Consider the following 18,958-nt stretch of genomic DNA (forward strand, 5'->3'; position numbering starts at 1 on the left):
AAAATAAAAAAATTCTTAAAAAAGGGTGTCTATATATACCATAAAAAAACCTTTTTTTTTTAAGTTTGGTTTGGTTTTTATGTTTTTGTTAGCTGCGGATGATGGTGCTGTGTGAATTTTGTGGTGGGTTCGGGGTGGTACGATTTGGAACCTTTTCTTGTTTGTTCTTGTATAATATAATATACGTGTTTTAAGTTTCTATGCTAGTTTTTACGGCAAGAATCGTGCGTTGAGAATATAATGTTTTGTGTTTTACATATAAATTAATTTGGCTATTAGTGGTCGATAGATTGTGGAATTAGATTCGGCAAAGAGAAAGTGGTTTGGGTATTTATCTGAAGTTACGGTGTGAGCTCGGATTTGTGTACGTTACGTCGCTTGGCGAATTAATTGGTAATGGATGAGCGTTGCATAAAATGCCAAGAAGGTGGGTGGATCTGGTCTCAGCAATTGGTATTGCTATGAACACCGAAGTTTTGTGATGGTCCAATTTTTTAATATGAAGTTGCGAAATTGAGACACTCAACAGAACGTTACTTAAAAGTTTTTCTTATTATTAATTTGGCTTACTGAAAAGGGAAAGAATGATCTTTCTTAATTTGGTTTGGGTTTTATGTTTTTGGCTGTTGTGGACGGTGCATTGTGGACTTTGTGGTAGGTTTTAAGCGGTAAGATTTAGACCGTTTTCTTGTTTGTTGTCATATAATAATATATTAATTAATATTAATATGTGTTAAGTGTCTATGCGAGCTTTTGCAAGGAATCCTACGTTGAGAATTTAGAATCTTTTATATCTTTTTTTAATAGCTTAGTTTGGCTATTAGCGGTTGAGCGACCGCGGAATTAAATTAAACAAAGAGAGTGGTTTAGGTGTATGAGATAAATCATTTTTTTTAAAAAAAAAAAAACTTGTATCATAAACGTACATGTTATATGGTCTAGTGAATTTGTTCAGATACTTTTTTGTTGTCTTGATGAGTGTTGTGTAACTTACAGGACAAAAAACAGATGGTGAGTTGGACACTTTAGCAGATATTGTAAAGCTGATTCATGATTCATGAATAATAAAAAAAATGAAAAATATACAGCTTAGAGAATCAAAATTATCAAACATTCGGGGAAATAAAAATACCAAACACAATCAAACTTAAATAGCCATAAACTTTCTTTTGTTTTGTTTTTTTTTTTTATTATATATATTTTTGCACATAAGTAATGCTATTTATATGTCCTAAAATTAGGTGTGAGATAGATGTAATATATATATATATATATAGAGTTGAGCTAGAATACTATCGATAGCAAACGGGCTCCGTTGCCACCTATTTTATTTTCGATGATAAAGCCTCCAAATCGACGATCGGCACCGTTGAACATGATCTATACCACTTGAAATATCTAGAAATCAAGTTTCAAATCTTTTCGACATCATTGATCTAATGATCAAAGGATTTCAAAATTTATAATTTTAATGGTCGATATGAAGTGCTTTCTCGTTTAACGGTGTAAAGCTATCCAAATCAATTGAATTTTGGTTAGAAAATTCTTTAAACTATTTAGAACAAGATCTATACTCTCGATCTTGATTACAAAATTCCTATTATCACTTTTTAGAGGATATTCATTTTCAGCCATTCATTTTTACGCTCACTTGATGAACAAGATAACAATATCGGAAAAACATGAAATTTGATTTCTAGATACTTCAAGTAGTATAGATTATGTTCAATGGTGCCGATCGTCGATTTGGAGGCTTCATCATCGAAAACAAATAGGTGGCAACGGAGCCCGTTTGCTACCGATAGTATTCTAGCTCAACTCTCTCTCTCTCTCTCTCTCTCTCTCTATATATATATATATATATATATATATATTCTATCAAGCCAAAGGCTCATATTTTTTTCCTTATGCGTGGGATTGAACACAATTAACTCTCTTTTCTAGCTTTATGGTTTCTTATCTCAAGTGAATTACTTTAAAATTGAGCTTCCTACATAACAAAGCACTATATATTCGCTATGAATTTTTTTTTTGTTTTGATTAAAAGCTAAGAGTGTGGACACATATCTACAATAGAATATTATATATATATTTAGCTTTTAAGTTATTTTCTTTGAATTAAGGCAAATCATTTGTGAAATATACTACCTCCCAAATAATGGAAACTCATTTGTGAAATATACTACCTCCCAAATAATGGAAACTAAAATTTCTAAGGTGCCAAAATTGAACTCATACTTTTTAATTTTATAAAAAAAAAAAATTTAATCCAATAAATTATCATTGTATAACTTACTGAAACATCCAAACAAAACTATATACGGTAGATGCGAGTTCTAATCAAATGCCTCAAACAATAAAAATCAAATTTCTATCTTTTAGTCAAATAACAAAAATCTTCATGCTTAATAAATTATCATTGGATATCTTATTCTGCTGTTTGAACGTATCTTCGTTTTTATTTGTATTTAGTCTTATGTTAATTGGATTAATATTATTTTTTGGTTTTGACGAAAAAATGAATGAACACGAAGAAAATGCTGCATCCATTCTTCTTACTGGGATGCAAATTTTTTATACCTTTACATTCAAAAAATGATAATTTTTTTAAAAATAATTTAAAAATTAGGACAATATAAGGATTCTAGATCGAATATGTGCTTTACGTATATATTATAGAAAAAACTTCAAATACCACCTCTATAGTTTTACACTTTATTACTTTAGTATCTTGTGGTTTAAAGTGTATCAATTTAGTGTCTCGTGATTTCATTTTTATCTTTTTATTATAGATTTCACTAATTTTTTTCGTTAAATCAGTAACAAAGTTAAAACTAAAGGGTACTAAAATAAATATTTGATAAATTTAGATAGAATATTTAAAATTTTTTGTATATAATTTAATAAAATATTAACGAAGAAGCTGATAAAAAGATAAAAATAAAACCATCAGAAACTAACTTCATCCACTTTAAATTGTAGGATACTAAAACGAAAAAGTGCGAAACCACATGGGTGATATTTAAAATTTACCTAATATTATATTATAGAGTGAATGGATTAGCATTACTTACAGTGAGTGTTGCATCATTATACTGTTTCGCTTTCAAATCCAACACTTTGATAATGTACTTTTCTTTCTTTCTTTTTTGTCCTGGAAAGTTCATTGTTTGGCAAAGCACATCACTTGTCCCAATCCATTTCATTTTGTTCGGTGTGTTTAATTATCTGTATTTGTGGATGAGATTGCCCAATGATCAATCATCTAGAAAAGTGGTGCGGATAATTAATGAGAACCTGTTAAGTTGATTAATAGTTGAGATGTGAAAGGAAATTTGTCGCATTTATCGATATTCAGTAAATCATACATCTTATCTATTAAAAAATTATATTATTTTTTTATTTAAAACAAACTTTAATTTACTTTTTTTCTGATTTAGTTTATTTTTATTTTGTCATTCGAATTGTTTAGCTTTTTTATTTTACCATTGCTTAGTTCAAAAAATTATATTTAATTATCACGTCATTATCCAAAAAAATTATTTAGCTATTTTATTTGGTAGTAATTTTTTTTTGAAAAAAAATAGAGATAAATTACAACTAGATGTTTTGGTCCTTACCCTCGCTTCATTATGCGGTGGAGATTATTTTGGCCCAATTTTTATTTTAAATTACAGGATTTTAAAAAATAAATATTTTTAATATCTATTAGTATCCTTTAAGACTTATTAAATTATAGAACTAATACTAAAAAAAATTAAAGGAAAAAAAAGAAGAAAAGAAAAACAAAGGGAGTTAGAATGCGGGCCAACACTGTCCAGACCACCAGGCCATGTTGAGCCACTGATGCCGAGCCCCCAACCCGTTTCGACATGGAATTACTTGGAGCTCCCGTCCTGATCTGTCTCGAATCTGTTGATAGTGGGAGCGAAAAAAGAAAATAATAATCATAAAAATCCGCGCCGAATCAGCTAAGGAAATGCAACGGTTGACCGGAGACCGCTTTCTTCCTTCAATTCGCCCCGATCGATTAAAATTTGCTAAAATTTCGCTGCCGTCCCGACATGTCTCAAATGGAGCAATAAGTGAAGGGAAAAAAAAAAAAAGAAAAAAAAACTTCGAATACCATCCCTGTGATTTTGCATTTTCTAACTTTAATACCCTGTAATTTAAAGTGTATCACTTTGGTACCATGTGATTTCATTTTTCTCTTTGTGTTATCCCCTCTACTGTTAAATTAGTGACAAAGTTAAAACTAAATGGTACTAAGGGCGCGTTTGGTTCGCACTATGAAAGATTACTAGGAATAAAAAGATATTTCAGAATCTTATTCTTATTCATCCTATTACTAAGAATATGGCATTCCTGTGTTTGGTTTGTATGGTCATATTATTTAGTCATGTTATTTAAGATTACAAAAAAAATATACAATTAATTTATTTTTTTTTAATTAATTTTAGATAATGCTACAAAAAATTTCAACATCTTTTTAGAAAAAAATGAGAGAGAACATAGGTTAGAGAGAGAGAGAGAGAGAGCATAATTAAAGAAATAGAAAGAGAAATAGAGTCGAGGTTAAAGAGAATAAGAGAGTTGAGATTTTAGAAAAAAAAGGAGAGAGAGCTTAGTTTAGAGAGAGAAAAATAATTGAAGTTTATAGAGAAAAAGATAAGTTTAGAGAGAGACATAAGGTTAGAGTGTAAAAAAAGAGATTAGACATATTATGACTATCCCGATCTATTAATATGAGGATATCCACCATCTCTCAAGGGAATGAGATTAGTACTTTCGGATGAATCTCATTCCCAAGTAAATCTAATATTACCAACTAGATTATTTAGTACGTTTAGCCAAACACTGCCGTATTTTTTTATTCCTATTGGATTATTAGAAATCTTAAAAAGATAACGCGAACCAAACGTACCCTAAAGCAAATATTCGATAAACTACAGTGGAGTATCTGAAATTTTTTGTATATGATTTAACGCAAAGTTAACGGAAGGGCTAGTGAAAAGAGAAAAATGAAACCACAGGGTACAAAATTGATGCATTTTAAATTATAGAGTATTAAAGTGAGAAAGTGTGAAACCACGAGGGTGGTATTTGAAGTTTACCCAAGAAAAATAAGAAGTGCGGTGGGGGCAATCTAATTCCTTTTATTTCATATGGGCCTTATTTAAGTAAACGAAGCCTATGGGCTAAATCACATAGCTTAATTTAAGCCCATCACATTAGCCTTCGAGGCCCCTCTACTCTCTTTCTCTCTCTCGCAACTTCTCCGAGCCCTTCTCCGACGCAACCCAATCCCCACATACACGAGTAGAGAGAGAGAGGGAGAGAGAGAGAGAGAGAGGCGACAACAATGGCGTGCGGCGCTCTTAGCTTCCGCACCTTGTGCCCTAGAATCCCCATGGCGATCCCCTCTTCTTCATCATCATCATCGTCTTCGTCTTCGTCTTCGTCTTCTCCTCTGGTAGCTCCGAGGAGGGCGGCGAGAGGTCTGAGAATGGCGGCGTCGGCGGCGCCGCCGATGCCGCCGATAAACCCTAGGGACCCCTTCCTCTCGAAGCTCGCCTCCGCCGCCGCCGCGGCGTACCCCGCGGGGCTCGAGCTCCCGGCGTCGCGGGACCCCGACGTCCCCCCCTATCTCGACCTCTTCGATAGCCCCAAGCTCATGGCCACTCCCGGACAGGTAGGAGACGAAGAAACCCTTACCTTTTGGATGTAGATACCTCTCTCTTTCTCTACAATTTGCTCTAAATTTGAATGCCTGTTGCTTGTTTCCTGTTACTTGAAGTGCACCTGCTAGTGGGTTCCCGTCCTTTTGGCTTAGCATCTGTGGAAATCGAGTGGAGAGGGATGTTGTTGAGGTTTTACTTAGGAACAAGAATTTCTGGGATCTATTTTTTAATCAAGTTGTGCAGAGTAAAATTAAGCACTCTACAGAATTAACAGTTTATATTAGGTGATATTCAATCAATACTTGGGTGAGAAGATGGTGTTTTGGGGGATTGGAGTTAGAAAATATTTGTGATTTTATCAGACATATTGAATTAGAAACTACTAGAAAGAGGAAGAAGAGTGGTAGGAAGAAAAAAAAACTGGACCCTTCACTTGACTTGGCAATTAAATGAGGATTTGTATTTTTCAGTGCTCCATATCAGTGCCTTTTTTCACCTAAGGTATATTCCTCAAAGTCTCTAAGTGATAGGGCACCTTGTTTTGTGCTATGCACTTAAGGCTAGTTGCAAGTCTCTGTTGGAAGGACATTAGCTAGTCCGTAACAACAATATAATTCAGGATTATGCCGTAAGTTGTAGTCCTTCATTTTATATTTTTATCTCTCCTGGAGTGTTTAGCATATATCGACGATGTTTTTCCCGTGAGAGATTGAACATCAGCAAGCTGTGGATACTGTCTCACATTCTTTCAGTTGTGCTTTTGAACTTGATTACTGTCATGCATTATGTACTTCATTTATTGGCCATTAACTGAAGATTCTCCTGAATAGGTGGAACATTCTGTTTCTTATAATGAACACAGACCAAGGAAGCCTCCCCCGGATCTGCCATCTCTGCTTCTTCATGGGCGCATTATCTATATTGGCATGCCTGTAAGTGTTTTTTCCTAGTTTATAATGATATTTGTGTATAATCTTGGTGCCAATATTTCTCTGTCATTTTAATGCTTGAAGGCTATAGCTACCACATAGAAGACAACTCAGCTTGATTTTTAATGTTCTCCATATAGAAACAGAAAACTATGTGAACGGTGTAGGGTTTTTTTTTTTTTCTTTTCATTGATAAAGCAATTCTCTTTATTAGTAAGTTTTCTTGATCTCATTATTTTATTGTGCTTTATGCTGCTGTATTACATTATTTGATGTCTAATACTGCATAAAGGACATGGGATTCATCTAATGGTCCCTAAAGCTTCAAATCTATGAAGGTTAATCTTAGTACGGTTCATTTTGATAAATGTTCTATATGTGCAATTAGAAGCTTGGTGTAGTACATGTGGACTGTATAAGTTGTTCGTTTTCTTTTAGCAGAACATAATTTGCAATTGTTACTTAATGGTGGCCAAACTAGTTTATTTTCTTTCTCTTCTTTTTCCTTTCTAATATGTAGTTGAAATAAAAAATTTAAACTTTAGTTCTTAATACTAAGGAAGCATTCTCGTTAATATGATAGAATATTCCATAATTGCACGAATGCAAATATTCAAGGATTTGGATGGGAAATAGAGGCATATTAGCCAGTGTTAAGCAAGATAATGAAACAACAGAGAACTAACTCATTGAGATAAATAACACATTGTTATTTTCAGTTATATGTCAATGTCACCTTTAGGATTATTAGCCCAAACAGTCCGCTAATAGAAAACCTCTTTATCAGTTTATCCGTCTTGCATAGATAATCTTACAAATTTCTTTTTCCTTTTTTTTTTTCCTCTCTTTACTTATCAGTTGGTGCCAGCGGTCACGGAGCTCGTCATTGCAGAATTGCTTTACCTGCAGTGGATGGATCCAAAACAGCCCATTTATTTATATATCAATTCAACAGGAACAACTCGTGATGATGGTGAAACTGTAAATGTTTATCTTCTCCACAAGTTATCACATTTGGCATTTCTTATGTGTATTACTACTTTCTCTTCCTTGAACCTACTGAACAAAAAATTGGCCATGGCTTCTACAAATGTATCCTGTTGAGCTGCTTTTATATCCCTTTCCCAGCCATAAGAGCCCCTTATTACAATAACAATTTTCTGGAGTGCCATCTCATTACTCTTGCTACAATCTCATGCAAATTAGTGCATAGCTGCTGATCTTGTCATACTAGTCATACTGAGCTTCTACATGATTTGTCCCCCCTTTTTTTCCTTATTTCCCTTTTCTTTGACATTTTAGTTGTTTTTTTTAACTGTCCATTGTGTACCTTAATGGATATAGTTAAATTAGACATTCTGTCACTTGTTTTGGCAAACTAAATTTCAGAAGCTCCCCAAGATATGGTATCTAGCTAAAGAATGTGGTAGTTTGATGTATGAACTTTCCTTCCACTTTGGGGCACGTATAGGCCTAAAACTTATATGAACATAGAAGCTTATTCCTGTACTGACTGTACTCTTCTGAATTATATAGAACTTCATGGGTAAGTGAAGAGTCAGCTGATATTTCTTTCATAATATGCTGGTTTATGCATGTTTTAACTCTAGTAAAGAGTGTAGGAGTATCATTTGTTAAATTTGTTTTCTTGCACCAGTGGTGTCACTTCAGTTGGTTTTTTATCATTATAAATTATTGCGTCAGCGTATGTAGAACTTTTCCTACCGCGTACTTATTCGTACATATTTTTCAGGTCGGGATGGAGTCAGAAGGCTTTGCTATTTATGATGCTATGATGCAGCTGAAAAATGAGGTATCTGCCTAATTCTCCCCACATTTCCCTCCATGCTTGCTCTTTTACTTCAGTTCTTTTCCCTTCATTAGAATCTTTTTGGTTTTCTACTTATTACTTTGGATAACAATAATACTTCATATTTTCCCCCTTCATTCAAGTCTTTGTGGTTTTCTACTTGTCGCTCCGACTAACTATAATTCTATCTTTTTGTCAAGTTAGTCACGGGTTATACTTCCAATAATGTTTGTAAGAATCACAGCATATTAATTTCTGGGGCACTCTTTGATTTGCAGTCTACTGGTAAAACACCATTGTAGGGTCCCTAGATTCATGATTGAGTTGCTTCTAATATGGGCATCAATAATTTATTTTTTTTTACTTCATAAGCAGTACTCTAGGCTTGTCGATACTATTCATCCTTGTGTTGAAATTCTCACTGCTTATTTTTTATGCAGATCCAAACTGTAGCTGTAGGAGCTGCGATAGGTCAGGCTTGTCTTCTTCTTGCTGCAGGAAAGAAAGGTAGACGATTTATGATGCCCCATTCCAAAGGTAAGTAAAAAGCTTGGCAGTGCCATGATAGAAATTTTATTTTCACCTATTTTCTTTGCTTGGGATATTAATTGACTGCAAACTTTTGCACTCTATGTCAGCAATGATTCAGCAACCCCGTGTTCCATCATCAGGGCAGATGCCAGCTAGCGACGTGCTTATACGTGCAAAGGAGGTTTGGATTGTTTGTTCATAGTTATCCTCTTTTGACAGAGACACAGGACACTTGATGCACTTCAAGTTGAGCAGTAGTTTACTTGTAGTTCTCTTCTATTCTTAGAAGTAAACTTATTGTAAACTGCAATCCAGCTATGATTGTTGAATTGATGTTAATATCTGGCATGGATTTTGCTCCAAGTTTTGCATTCATCAATGATGACAATGCCATTGTGATCTATGTTACTTGCTAAGACATTCGGAGTTGGCTGAGCATTAATTTTTCGGCGCAGTCAATATTGTTGATAACATTTCTGATGTATTTTCTGGGTGTCTAATTCATGCTAATATCTGGTTACCCTGACAGGTAATAAATAATAGAGATACACTTGTCAAGCTTCTGGCAAAGCACACTGGAAATGTGAGTATGCCTAATCTTGCTCCTTAATTATATATCCATTTAACAGGAAAACTGATATGGATTTCATATCAGTCGGTGGAGGCTGTATCAAATATAATGCGAAGACCATTTTATATGGACTCTATAAAGGCCAAAGAATTTGGGGTTATCGACAAGGTGCTTTCCTTGCTTTCTGTTGCATCACTTTGCATCCAACTCGCTAAATTGCCTTCTGTTCGTGGATCATAATTTACTGAACTTTTTCTATATTATATGTCAAAATCTCAATTTCTTCATACTTTGATGACAATGAATACATTAATTAGAAATCATGGAGCTATTTTGTTTTATCATGTGCAGATCCTTTGGCGTGGTCAGGAGAAGATTATGGCTGATGCTCTTTCTCCTGAGGAATGGGACAAACAGGCTGGGATCAAAGTTGTCGACGGGATATAATGTCCTATTATTTTATTCTGAAATTTCTATATACCAAGTAAGCATTTCTATACTTGTTTGCTCTAGGTTGCCGACTTTCTTCCATATTTGATATTTGCTTAAAACATATTCTGGGTTTTTCTACCAGCATCGAATTTCGCAGTGATTTTCATTCTTAAAGTTTGTTGGGATTTGCTGTGAAATATAAAACATTTTTGTCATTCCGTGCAGGACGATATCAAGGACTTAGAACTGTAAAACATGAAGGCACTCTCTACTAAGAAGTGGACGGCAGGGTGTTGATTTGCTGACGCAGAAAATGAAAATAGAACAAGAAGAAATCGCCATTTGATGAACATAATAGAACTTAATGCCACTTCTCACTGTATTTAACTGAAATTATGGTCTCAGATCATATCTATCTGTTTTGTGCAATCCAATGCTCTGTAGAATAGATTAAGATTTTAAAGACCTTCAAGATGCCCATATAAGACTTGTAACTAGTGAGATTTCGCTGCTTTATCTTTCACAGGGAGAGCAGAAACTTCTTTGGTTATAAATACCAAGTTGATCGAACACTGCGTTATTATCTCTTGTTATGTAAATTTGGTTGGTAACATTTTGTTCATTTCTGTGGTAAAGATCAATTCCCATTTTCTAGGGCTTCTTTATGCGTATTAGCTGGAGCTTATTTGGAATGAAAAGCTGGGTGTTATTATGTTTCAGTGTATCAAGTGATATGGTGAAGGATTGGATTGCTCAATATACACAGGTGATAATAATAGTCATTAGTGTTGTGCAATTGGAGCTTTTAGGAGAAGCATTTTATTTAAACCTACTGAATGCGTCTCTCTGCAGTAAATGCGAGGGCTCCGAATTCAGCTTTTACTTTCTGGGCTCGAAATTTTATTTTCGCTCCTCGCCATAGCAAGAGGGTGAAGATGCTTATGCTAGAGAAGTATACAGAGTAAAAGTAGGATAAGATAGACATTTGTTTCGATAGATGTTGTTGGATAGATATTAATATATGTTGTTTGATAGATTTGATTGAACCTCACTACTCATTGGCCATATTTGACATATTTAGTGGCTGAGATGGTATTATTTTTTTCTATAATAAAAATAAAAAGTCCAGAGATTTTAGGAAAATAGAAATGATTTTATAGCTCAAAAACAAGTTATGGGAAATCAGAAACAAGCTTTATTCTGAAAAACAAAATCTAGAGTGGAAGCAAAACATCAAATCACGTGGGTTGCGGACTCTGTAGATAATTAGCTTATTATAAGTTGATTTTAAGTATTTTTAGTCCACAAAATTGCTTATTAGCCCTGTAGATCCTGCACTTTTCTCCTTGAGGCCTCTTTAATCTCCCGAGAAACCAGTGCTTATGCCCTGTTTGGTATCGAGGATCATCTAATGCTAATAGATGAGCGAAAACATATGAAAAAATGCTTTTATGTTTTTAATTACACATGCAACGTGAAATATTTTCGTATTGTACGTTCACACCGTAGGCGCATATAACGTAAGTTGACTGCATCTCTGAAGCTTAAGCTAGCATTAAATTTTAGATAGGCCCAAATGTAAACTTAAAACTCAATGGGCGAAAATTAACCTAAGTTATAGACTTTAAACAATGGAACAAAATTAAATTAAACAGAAATTCTAGTCTCTGATATCGTGTTAAATAACGTAAAGTAATTGCGTACTCTAAAAACTTATGCTACCAAATAACACCGATATGTTTATATTTCACATCAACACTAAGGGGCCGTTTGATTAGATGTAATTATAAATGCAGTGTAGTTAGAGATGCATGCAGTTGGAAATACAGTAGTTATAACTACATGAATCTTATTTGGTTGGATGTAATAGAAAGCGCTGCAAATATAAATAATTTGTTAGATTGCATGCCGTTGAGAAGTAATTTTTAAAATTTTATTATTTTATATATATGATGGTGAGATTACCTCCAATGTAAAAAGGAAAAATAATTTTTGTTTAAAAAATATTGAGGAGGTAAGCATACTTTTTATTTAAAATTACTCTTTCCAACTGCTGTAGTTGGAACTGCGGCCAATTTGGACGTAGTTCGAACTGCTGCAGTTGGGCCTCCTCCTGCAGTTCGTACTGCAGCAGTTGGAATTAAATACATCAAACCAAACACGAAATTTGCATTTACATGTAGTTATAATTACAGTGCAGTTGTAACTACATGCAACCAAACGGCCCCTAATAGCCGCAAGAATAGGATCTTACAAAGCACAAGCATTAATTCTTCTCTTTGGAATGGCAATAGCAATGCTAGCCCACCCTAGAAATGAGTTAAAAATAAAATGTATTCATCTCTTGTTGAATTCTGCGAGGAGCCACTACTTGTCCTTTTCCCCCACCAAATCTTGTCCAAGCCCAGATGCTTTATTCATTACATTAGTTATTTATTAGGTTAAATTAATTACAATATGAATGCATTAACAGCTAGAAGAGTTACACACATTTAGTTAACCAGCAAATAACAAATAAAATGATATGTACACAGCAGTCACCATAAACAACGTGAAAGGAACCTTAATTTACACCTTGTGGAGACAACATTATCCAAGCCGTGGTTACAGTAAACTTTAGTTATCATCTAATTAATGAGACTCATACATTACTTATCCACTAGTAGATGGTAGGTCCTAATCTAGTGGTCGTTGTGTTAAGATTAATACTTATTTGTTCTCTGCTGAATTGATTTTTTAGCTTATATGCGGGGATGAAATCAGAGCCCGTCTTAGGCACCCTCTGTTCTAACTTCTAAGAGGCTCTGAGTTTGATTTCTATACTCGTTATCTTTAGTCGATGCGTTTGGTATGATTCATTCGATATCTGTTTGATATTTACTATACACATGAGCAGAGATATTAAGACTAATATACTAGAGCGATTTTAGGTAATACTTTGTGTACATAATTTTGCGATATAGCTGTATTTAGGGTGAGTATTAGTCGGTTTAGTTCTATTTTACATACAATTCATTGAAAGAATGTTTAGTAACGTGCTACATATCTTTCACAGTTCATTTTTGTAAAATATGTTTCCACAACTCACTACCCAAACCAATGGCTCTAAACTATCTTGTTGTACTAGCTAATACTCTTTAGTGCCAGGTTAAGAAGACAATAAAGAGTACCTAGACACGCAGCTTAAATATATCTTGTGTACAATTTTAAGTCATGCTGTTGCAACCTTCTCAGGAGCCTGATTATTTTACATAACAATCACGCGCGTTGCGAAAACATAACGCAAAATTACTTTCCGAAAGGAGAATTAGGTTGCCGTTCCTCCAACAGCCAGATTATTACCATTACCCAATCTGATAAAGATAAAAGCACAGAAAATAGTCTATGCTATATTTTCACAATGCACATGATCATCTCATGTGACTGAGATAGTACGTTTCCTGGCATTAAATTTTTTGCTGCTTAACACCAACATCATTTGTATGATCACCTCATGAAATCTAAGTATAACTCTTACATCCCAACCATCTAAAGCCTAATATTGAAATTTTAAAGCCATTAAATGAGTTGGGTGCAAAGTTTGTGTCCTACTAAAATAGGATGTACGTTTCTTACATCACTACATGTAGAATCTCTTAACTTTTTAGCCAAAGAAAATGGATTGAATTAAAGCTTTATTACCCTGACTAGTTGCAATTAACTAAGTAGACCTTTTTTGAACTTTTTGTTGCCATCCTATTTATTCATGTGCAGTCCTTATCGTCTGTGCAGTCGGCAAGCATATCTAAAAGAGTTCTCAGCCGTTACCCTTTTTCCCAAGTCCATTCTGTACCCCACAATTTCACGCATTTATCAAGATACTAAAAGAAAATAGGATTAAATGCATACAGGTTCTTAGAAATATAGTGAATAATAAATATATTTTTATAAAAATTTAACTTTTGTACATTGATTTTGTAAATGTTCTTAAATATTTTTAAATATGTTTCTCTGATTTGTTACTGTTAGAGAACTATTTATATTTTAACAGCAAATAAGTGAAATGCCAATTTTGTCATTACAATTATGTTCCTCCAAAAGCCAGAGGGGTTGAAATGTCAAATTATCTCATAAACTAATCGGGGTTATTTAATCTATAGTTAATTAAAATTTTCTAATGAATTCTAACAGTAGAGACATATTTGAAAATATTAGGACTTTTACAAGAATAACATATGAAAGTTGAACTTTGTAAGAATATATTTATAATTCACTATATTTGTAGGGACCTGTATGCAATTAACTCAAGAATATATATAGTATATATATTATATATATATATATATATATATATATATATATATATATATATATACACACACAATATAAAACTTCAATAATTAACACTTCTAACACTAATTTTAATATGTTCTCTCCTTATAAACGAAGCTACTAATTAGAAAGAAACTTCAGTAAGAAGCTCCCTAACAATGCTTAGACGTGTTAATTTTGCCTCCTCCATCTAAGGATTCGTTGGGTAGGGTATTTTTTTAAATACTAAATTCTGAAAAACAAATAAACCAGAGAGAGAAGGATTATAATTCTTGAATAGAAACAAAGTTAACACTGGCATAGATCAAGAGCCTCGCAACAACGTGTCGTTGGAGATATCTCTATTGAATTTTTTATTCTTACTAATTATATAAATGGTTTAGTCACATGCTTGATATATAATTTTTATGAGACATCAAAATAGAAAGTAACATATTTCTCCCCTGCTTCTAATTATGATAATTAAATATTAAACCTAAAGAATAAGATGGATCTTTCTCTGAGTTTTATATTTTTATGTATTATAGTATAGGTAAAAATATATAAAATTTACTTCAACTATCACCCATTTAGACGTAACTATCTAATCTTTTAATTTTACTATCTAACCTTTTGATTTATTTGATTTGAGTAAATTAGTGACTCCTTCACATCAAATTTTGAATGCGTTGTTTATTTTTATGAATATAATTAGTATATTTTATGAAATTTACGTAACTATAAATTCATTAAGGCAAGTAATTGGCTTAAATTGTGAATCCAAAGAATGAGCAAATTATTTAAATAAAATAAATGAAAATATTGGGTATTAAAATTAAAATTTTGAAAGGTTAGGTGGTGAAGCAAAACGGTCTATAGTTCAGATAAATTTTATATACTTTTAGCTAAAATAAAAAGTATTTTTTTATATTTTAAAATTTTATATAATTATGTTGAAATTAGAAGATCAAAATTACTGCATAATTTAAGTACGCTCAATGAGAAAGATTTGTCGTCCCTATCATCTAACAATCTGGATGGACAAAAAAAAAAAAAAAAAAAAAAATTGGAAGCTCCCCAACTACGTTTTCTTAGGAAGCCCCAATTTACCAACACGCGTCACTTTTATCACTATTCAAAAGTTATAATTTTTTCACCTAAGATTTAATTTTTTTTAAAAAATAGTATTAACAAATATTAAATGAATTATTATATGAAGAAAAAATTAATACGTGGCGGTGAATCAGATTATCAAGAAGCTTCTCAAGGAGGTGTTATTGGAAAATTCTCTATTAAAATTTTATTTTTGTTTACAAAAAAATAAAAAAAAAATTTGTGCACCCCACAACCCCATACATTTAAATATATATATATTTTTTTAAAAAAATTAATCGAACACATTCAACTCCCTTTTCCAGCCGACATGCAGCCCCATCTTGCAATCATTAGGATTCACACCTTACGGCTTGTTTTACACTTAAAACCCTCACAATTTGTTTATTATATTATTACCCCTATGAGCTCTTTAGGAAAAACTTCAAAAACCCCCCTGCGGTTTCACACTTTATCACTTTAGTACCCTGTAGTTTGTAGTGTATCAAGTTAGTACTCTGTGGTTTCTTCTCACTTTATCACTTTAGTACCCTATGATTTAAAGTGTATCAAGTTAGTACTCTGTGGTTTTGCACTTTATCATTTAGTACCATGTGGTTTCACACTTTATCACTTTAGTATTCTGTGATTTAAAAAATCACAGGATACTAACTTGATACAAAATTAAAAACACAGTGTACTAAAGTGATAAAGTGCAAAACTACAGGGTACTAATTTGATACACTTTAAACCACAGGGTACTAAAGTGATAAAGTGAGAAACCACACGGTACTAACTTGATACATTTTAAACCACAGGGTACTAAAGTGATAAAAATTGAAACCACAAGGGGGGTTTTTGAAGTTTTTCCAAATTTTTAAATAGAGAAATAATTCTATGCTTTCTATTTGGGCGCTCTACTGAATTAACTAAATATTTTACGTTAATACGGCAAATCATTTATTTGTTCACTTAAGTAATAGTATTGAACACAGTAGCCATCATTTAAGTAAAGTATTATGTCTTGATAAAAGTTTACAATTCTATTTAAATGTATGAGTATTTTATTTAGTATATTTTTAAAATTTTTACTCAGGAATCTGTATTATTTGGAAAACGAGGACGTTGAGAAGTGCGATCAAATGCCTAGAATATGATAACATATTCGATCTTCAACTTGTTTTTTAGAATAAAATAAAATACTTTCGTAGGTACAATATTCTATTCTATTAAATTATAAATGTCAAAACCTTTCAAAAAAATAAAAATAAAATATTAGATAATTTATTCTGAAGTCCAAATATGACCTAAAACAACACAATAAATGTTATATCCTGTTTACACAAGAGTCACTTTTTTAGTTCAAATTTACTTGAGATTAGTTATGAAATAAAATATTGTAAGAGGACCAAATGCGAAAAAACCCCTCATACCTGTTTTATGCTCCCTTGGTTGGCATAAACCGTGATTTACAGCGGGATTTTAGGGGTAACCGTGGACACGTTAACTTTATAATATTTTTTATATATATGACCAAAATAAATAAGAAGTTCATAAATATATAATTTTTTAAAAACGAAGTTTCCATGAGCTGTTGTTGATGTAGTATATTTACAGTTAACTACCACGTAATTTATATGAGATTAATATTTTTTCCTTTCATAAATATGTATTTTTAAAACTATTTCGAGTGTGATTAAAAATACACAATTAATTTATCTAAAACGAACTGATGTAATATTCACAGATCTCGATTGTGACTAAGTTCAATCGGTCTATTGCCATAAGGCAGTGTGCTAGTATCTTTAAACCAGCAATCCCTCCCCTCCTCCTTCGTCGCTCTCTTTTTCTTTAACCAAAATTCTAATTCAAATTTCAGTAGTCCTAATTATTCATTCTAATTTTTTATTTCAATATTAAATTAAATATTTTTATATAATTTGTCCTTCTATTTTTGCATTATAATCACCAATCAAACATTTAAATGTTTTAGGTCCATAGGCCTGTTTTGGGTTGCAAACAGGTGCATTAAATACAAAAAGTATGATGATAAAATATTTCCTTTGCCTTTATAAGTGATAATACATATATATATATAGAGAGAGAGAGAGAGAGTCCGGCTACTGTACTCTTATGAGTACTATCACTCTCGTATTTATAAGTTATTTTCGATGATAGAGCTTCCGAATCGACGATCCATACTGTTAAATATTTTTTAGAGCATTTAAAACTTTCAGAAATCAAATTTCATAATTTTTCAATATCATTTACCTTACGATCAAACGCTCACAAAATTGATAATTTTTAACGGCCGGTATGGAATACTTGCCAGTTTAACGGTGCAAAAAAATCGGAATAGATTGAATTTTTGATAGAAAATTTTATTCACTACCTAGATAATGACCAATAACTCCGATCTTAAATTGAAGGATTCGATCATCCTTTTTTAGGACGTCGATCGATTTTGACCGTTCATTTTATACATATTTGATGGACTCTATTATGATTTTGAAAAATTACGAAATTTATTTTCTACAAGTTTCAAATACTCTAGATCATATTTAACGGAGTGGATCGTCGATTCGGAAGCTTCATCATCGAAAACAACTTATGAGTACGAAGGGCCCAATACTCATAAGAGTATAGTAGCCCTACTATATATATATATATTAATTAAGTCCCGGTTACTTATACTTTTATGGTTTGGTTCCTTATTTGCCCATAAATTTCGGCCTTTAGATTATTCCATGATTTTTATCTTATTTGATCTTATTTTCCCATTTTGTCTATCTGTTCACCAACCTAACACTCCAACTCTAGGAATCACTTTTATCTATTCTAAGTGGGGACCCCCCTCATTCCAACCTCTACTCCCATTTAATTCAACGGTTAATAAATTTATGGAGTATAAGGGGGTTAAATACTCATACAAGAGTATTGTACACCTATTGATTTCTATATAAGTATTTTAGTATATATATATAATATATATATATAAATATTAGTTCCAGCCCCCACTGGTGCTTGTAAAAAGCAACCAAGCACCTTGGTCTTTGTTTAGTTTAACTGTTAGATCTACCTCCTCGGATTCCATTTTTAACCATTTAGATTTATATATTCAACCAACCGACTCACTCAACTCTAGGGGGCCCGCATTATCCTAACTGCATATTTTTTAATCCAATGGCTAAAAATCTACAAACACCAATAACTTTGTACTTTTGAAAACATAGGAGCTCAATTCTATATATATATAGGTTAGGGCTACTATCCTATTAATAGGATAGTAGCACTTGTCCTATCAAATTGTTCTTGATGATATAGATTCCGAATCGATGATCGGAGCTATTGAAGTTGATCTAGAGTATTTGAAATATCTAGAAACTAAATTTTATAAATTTTAAAAATTATTTACATGGTGATCAAAGTGTCGTAAAATCGAGAATTTTTGACGGCCTATATGAGCCGTTTACTTGTTTAACAGTGTAGAGTAATCCAAATTGCTTAAATTGTTTATAGAAAATTCTTTATACTATTTAGATAATGTTTGATAACTCTGATTATGATTTGAGAAAGTCTAACCTCTATTTTAAGAAAATTATTCATTTATGACTGTTCATTT

General features: G+C 32.5%; 1 protein-coding gene across 1 annotated transcript; it reads left to right on the forward strand.

Annotated features, from left to right (window-relative positions):
• LOC109724395 (ATP-dependent Clp protease proteolytic subunit-related protein 3, chloroplastic) lies at positions 5,443-10,576 on the forward strand (the record flags this gene model as incomplete). Its single annotated transcript, XM_020253211.1, is given in 10 exon segments — positions 5,443-5,692; positions 6,512-6,613; positions 7,469-7,591; positions 8,364-8,423; positions 8,861-8,957; positions 9,059-9,132; positions 9,481-9,534; positions 9,607-9,690; positions 9,874-10,006; positions 10,180-10,576. Coding segments are annotated over 9 exon segments (940 nt in total), but the record flags the coding sequence as incomplete, so codon positions are not given.

This window comes from Ananas comosus, linkage group 18 (genome assembly GCF_001540865.1).
Source record: "Ananas comosus cultivar F153 linkage group 18, ASM154086v1, whole genome shotgun sequence".
NCBI classification, from domain to species: Eukaryota; Viridiplantae; Streptophyta; class Magnoliopsida; order Poales; family Bromeliaceae; genus Ananas; species Ananas comosus.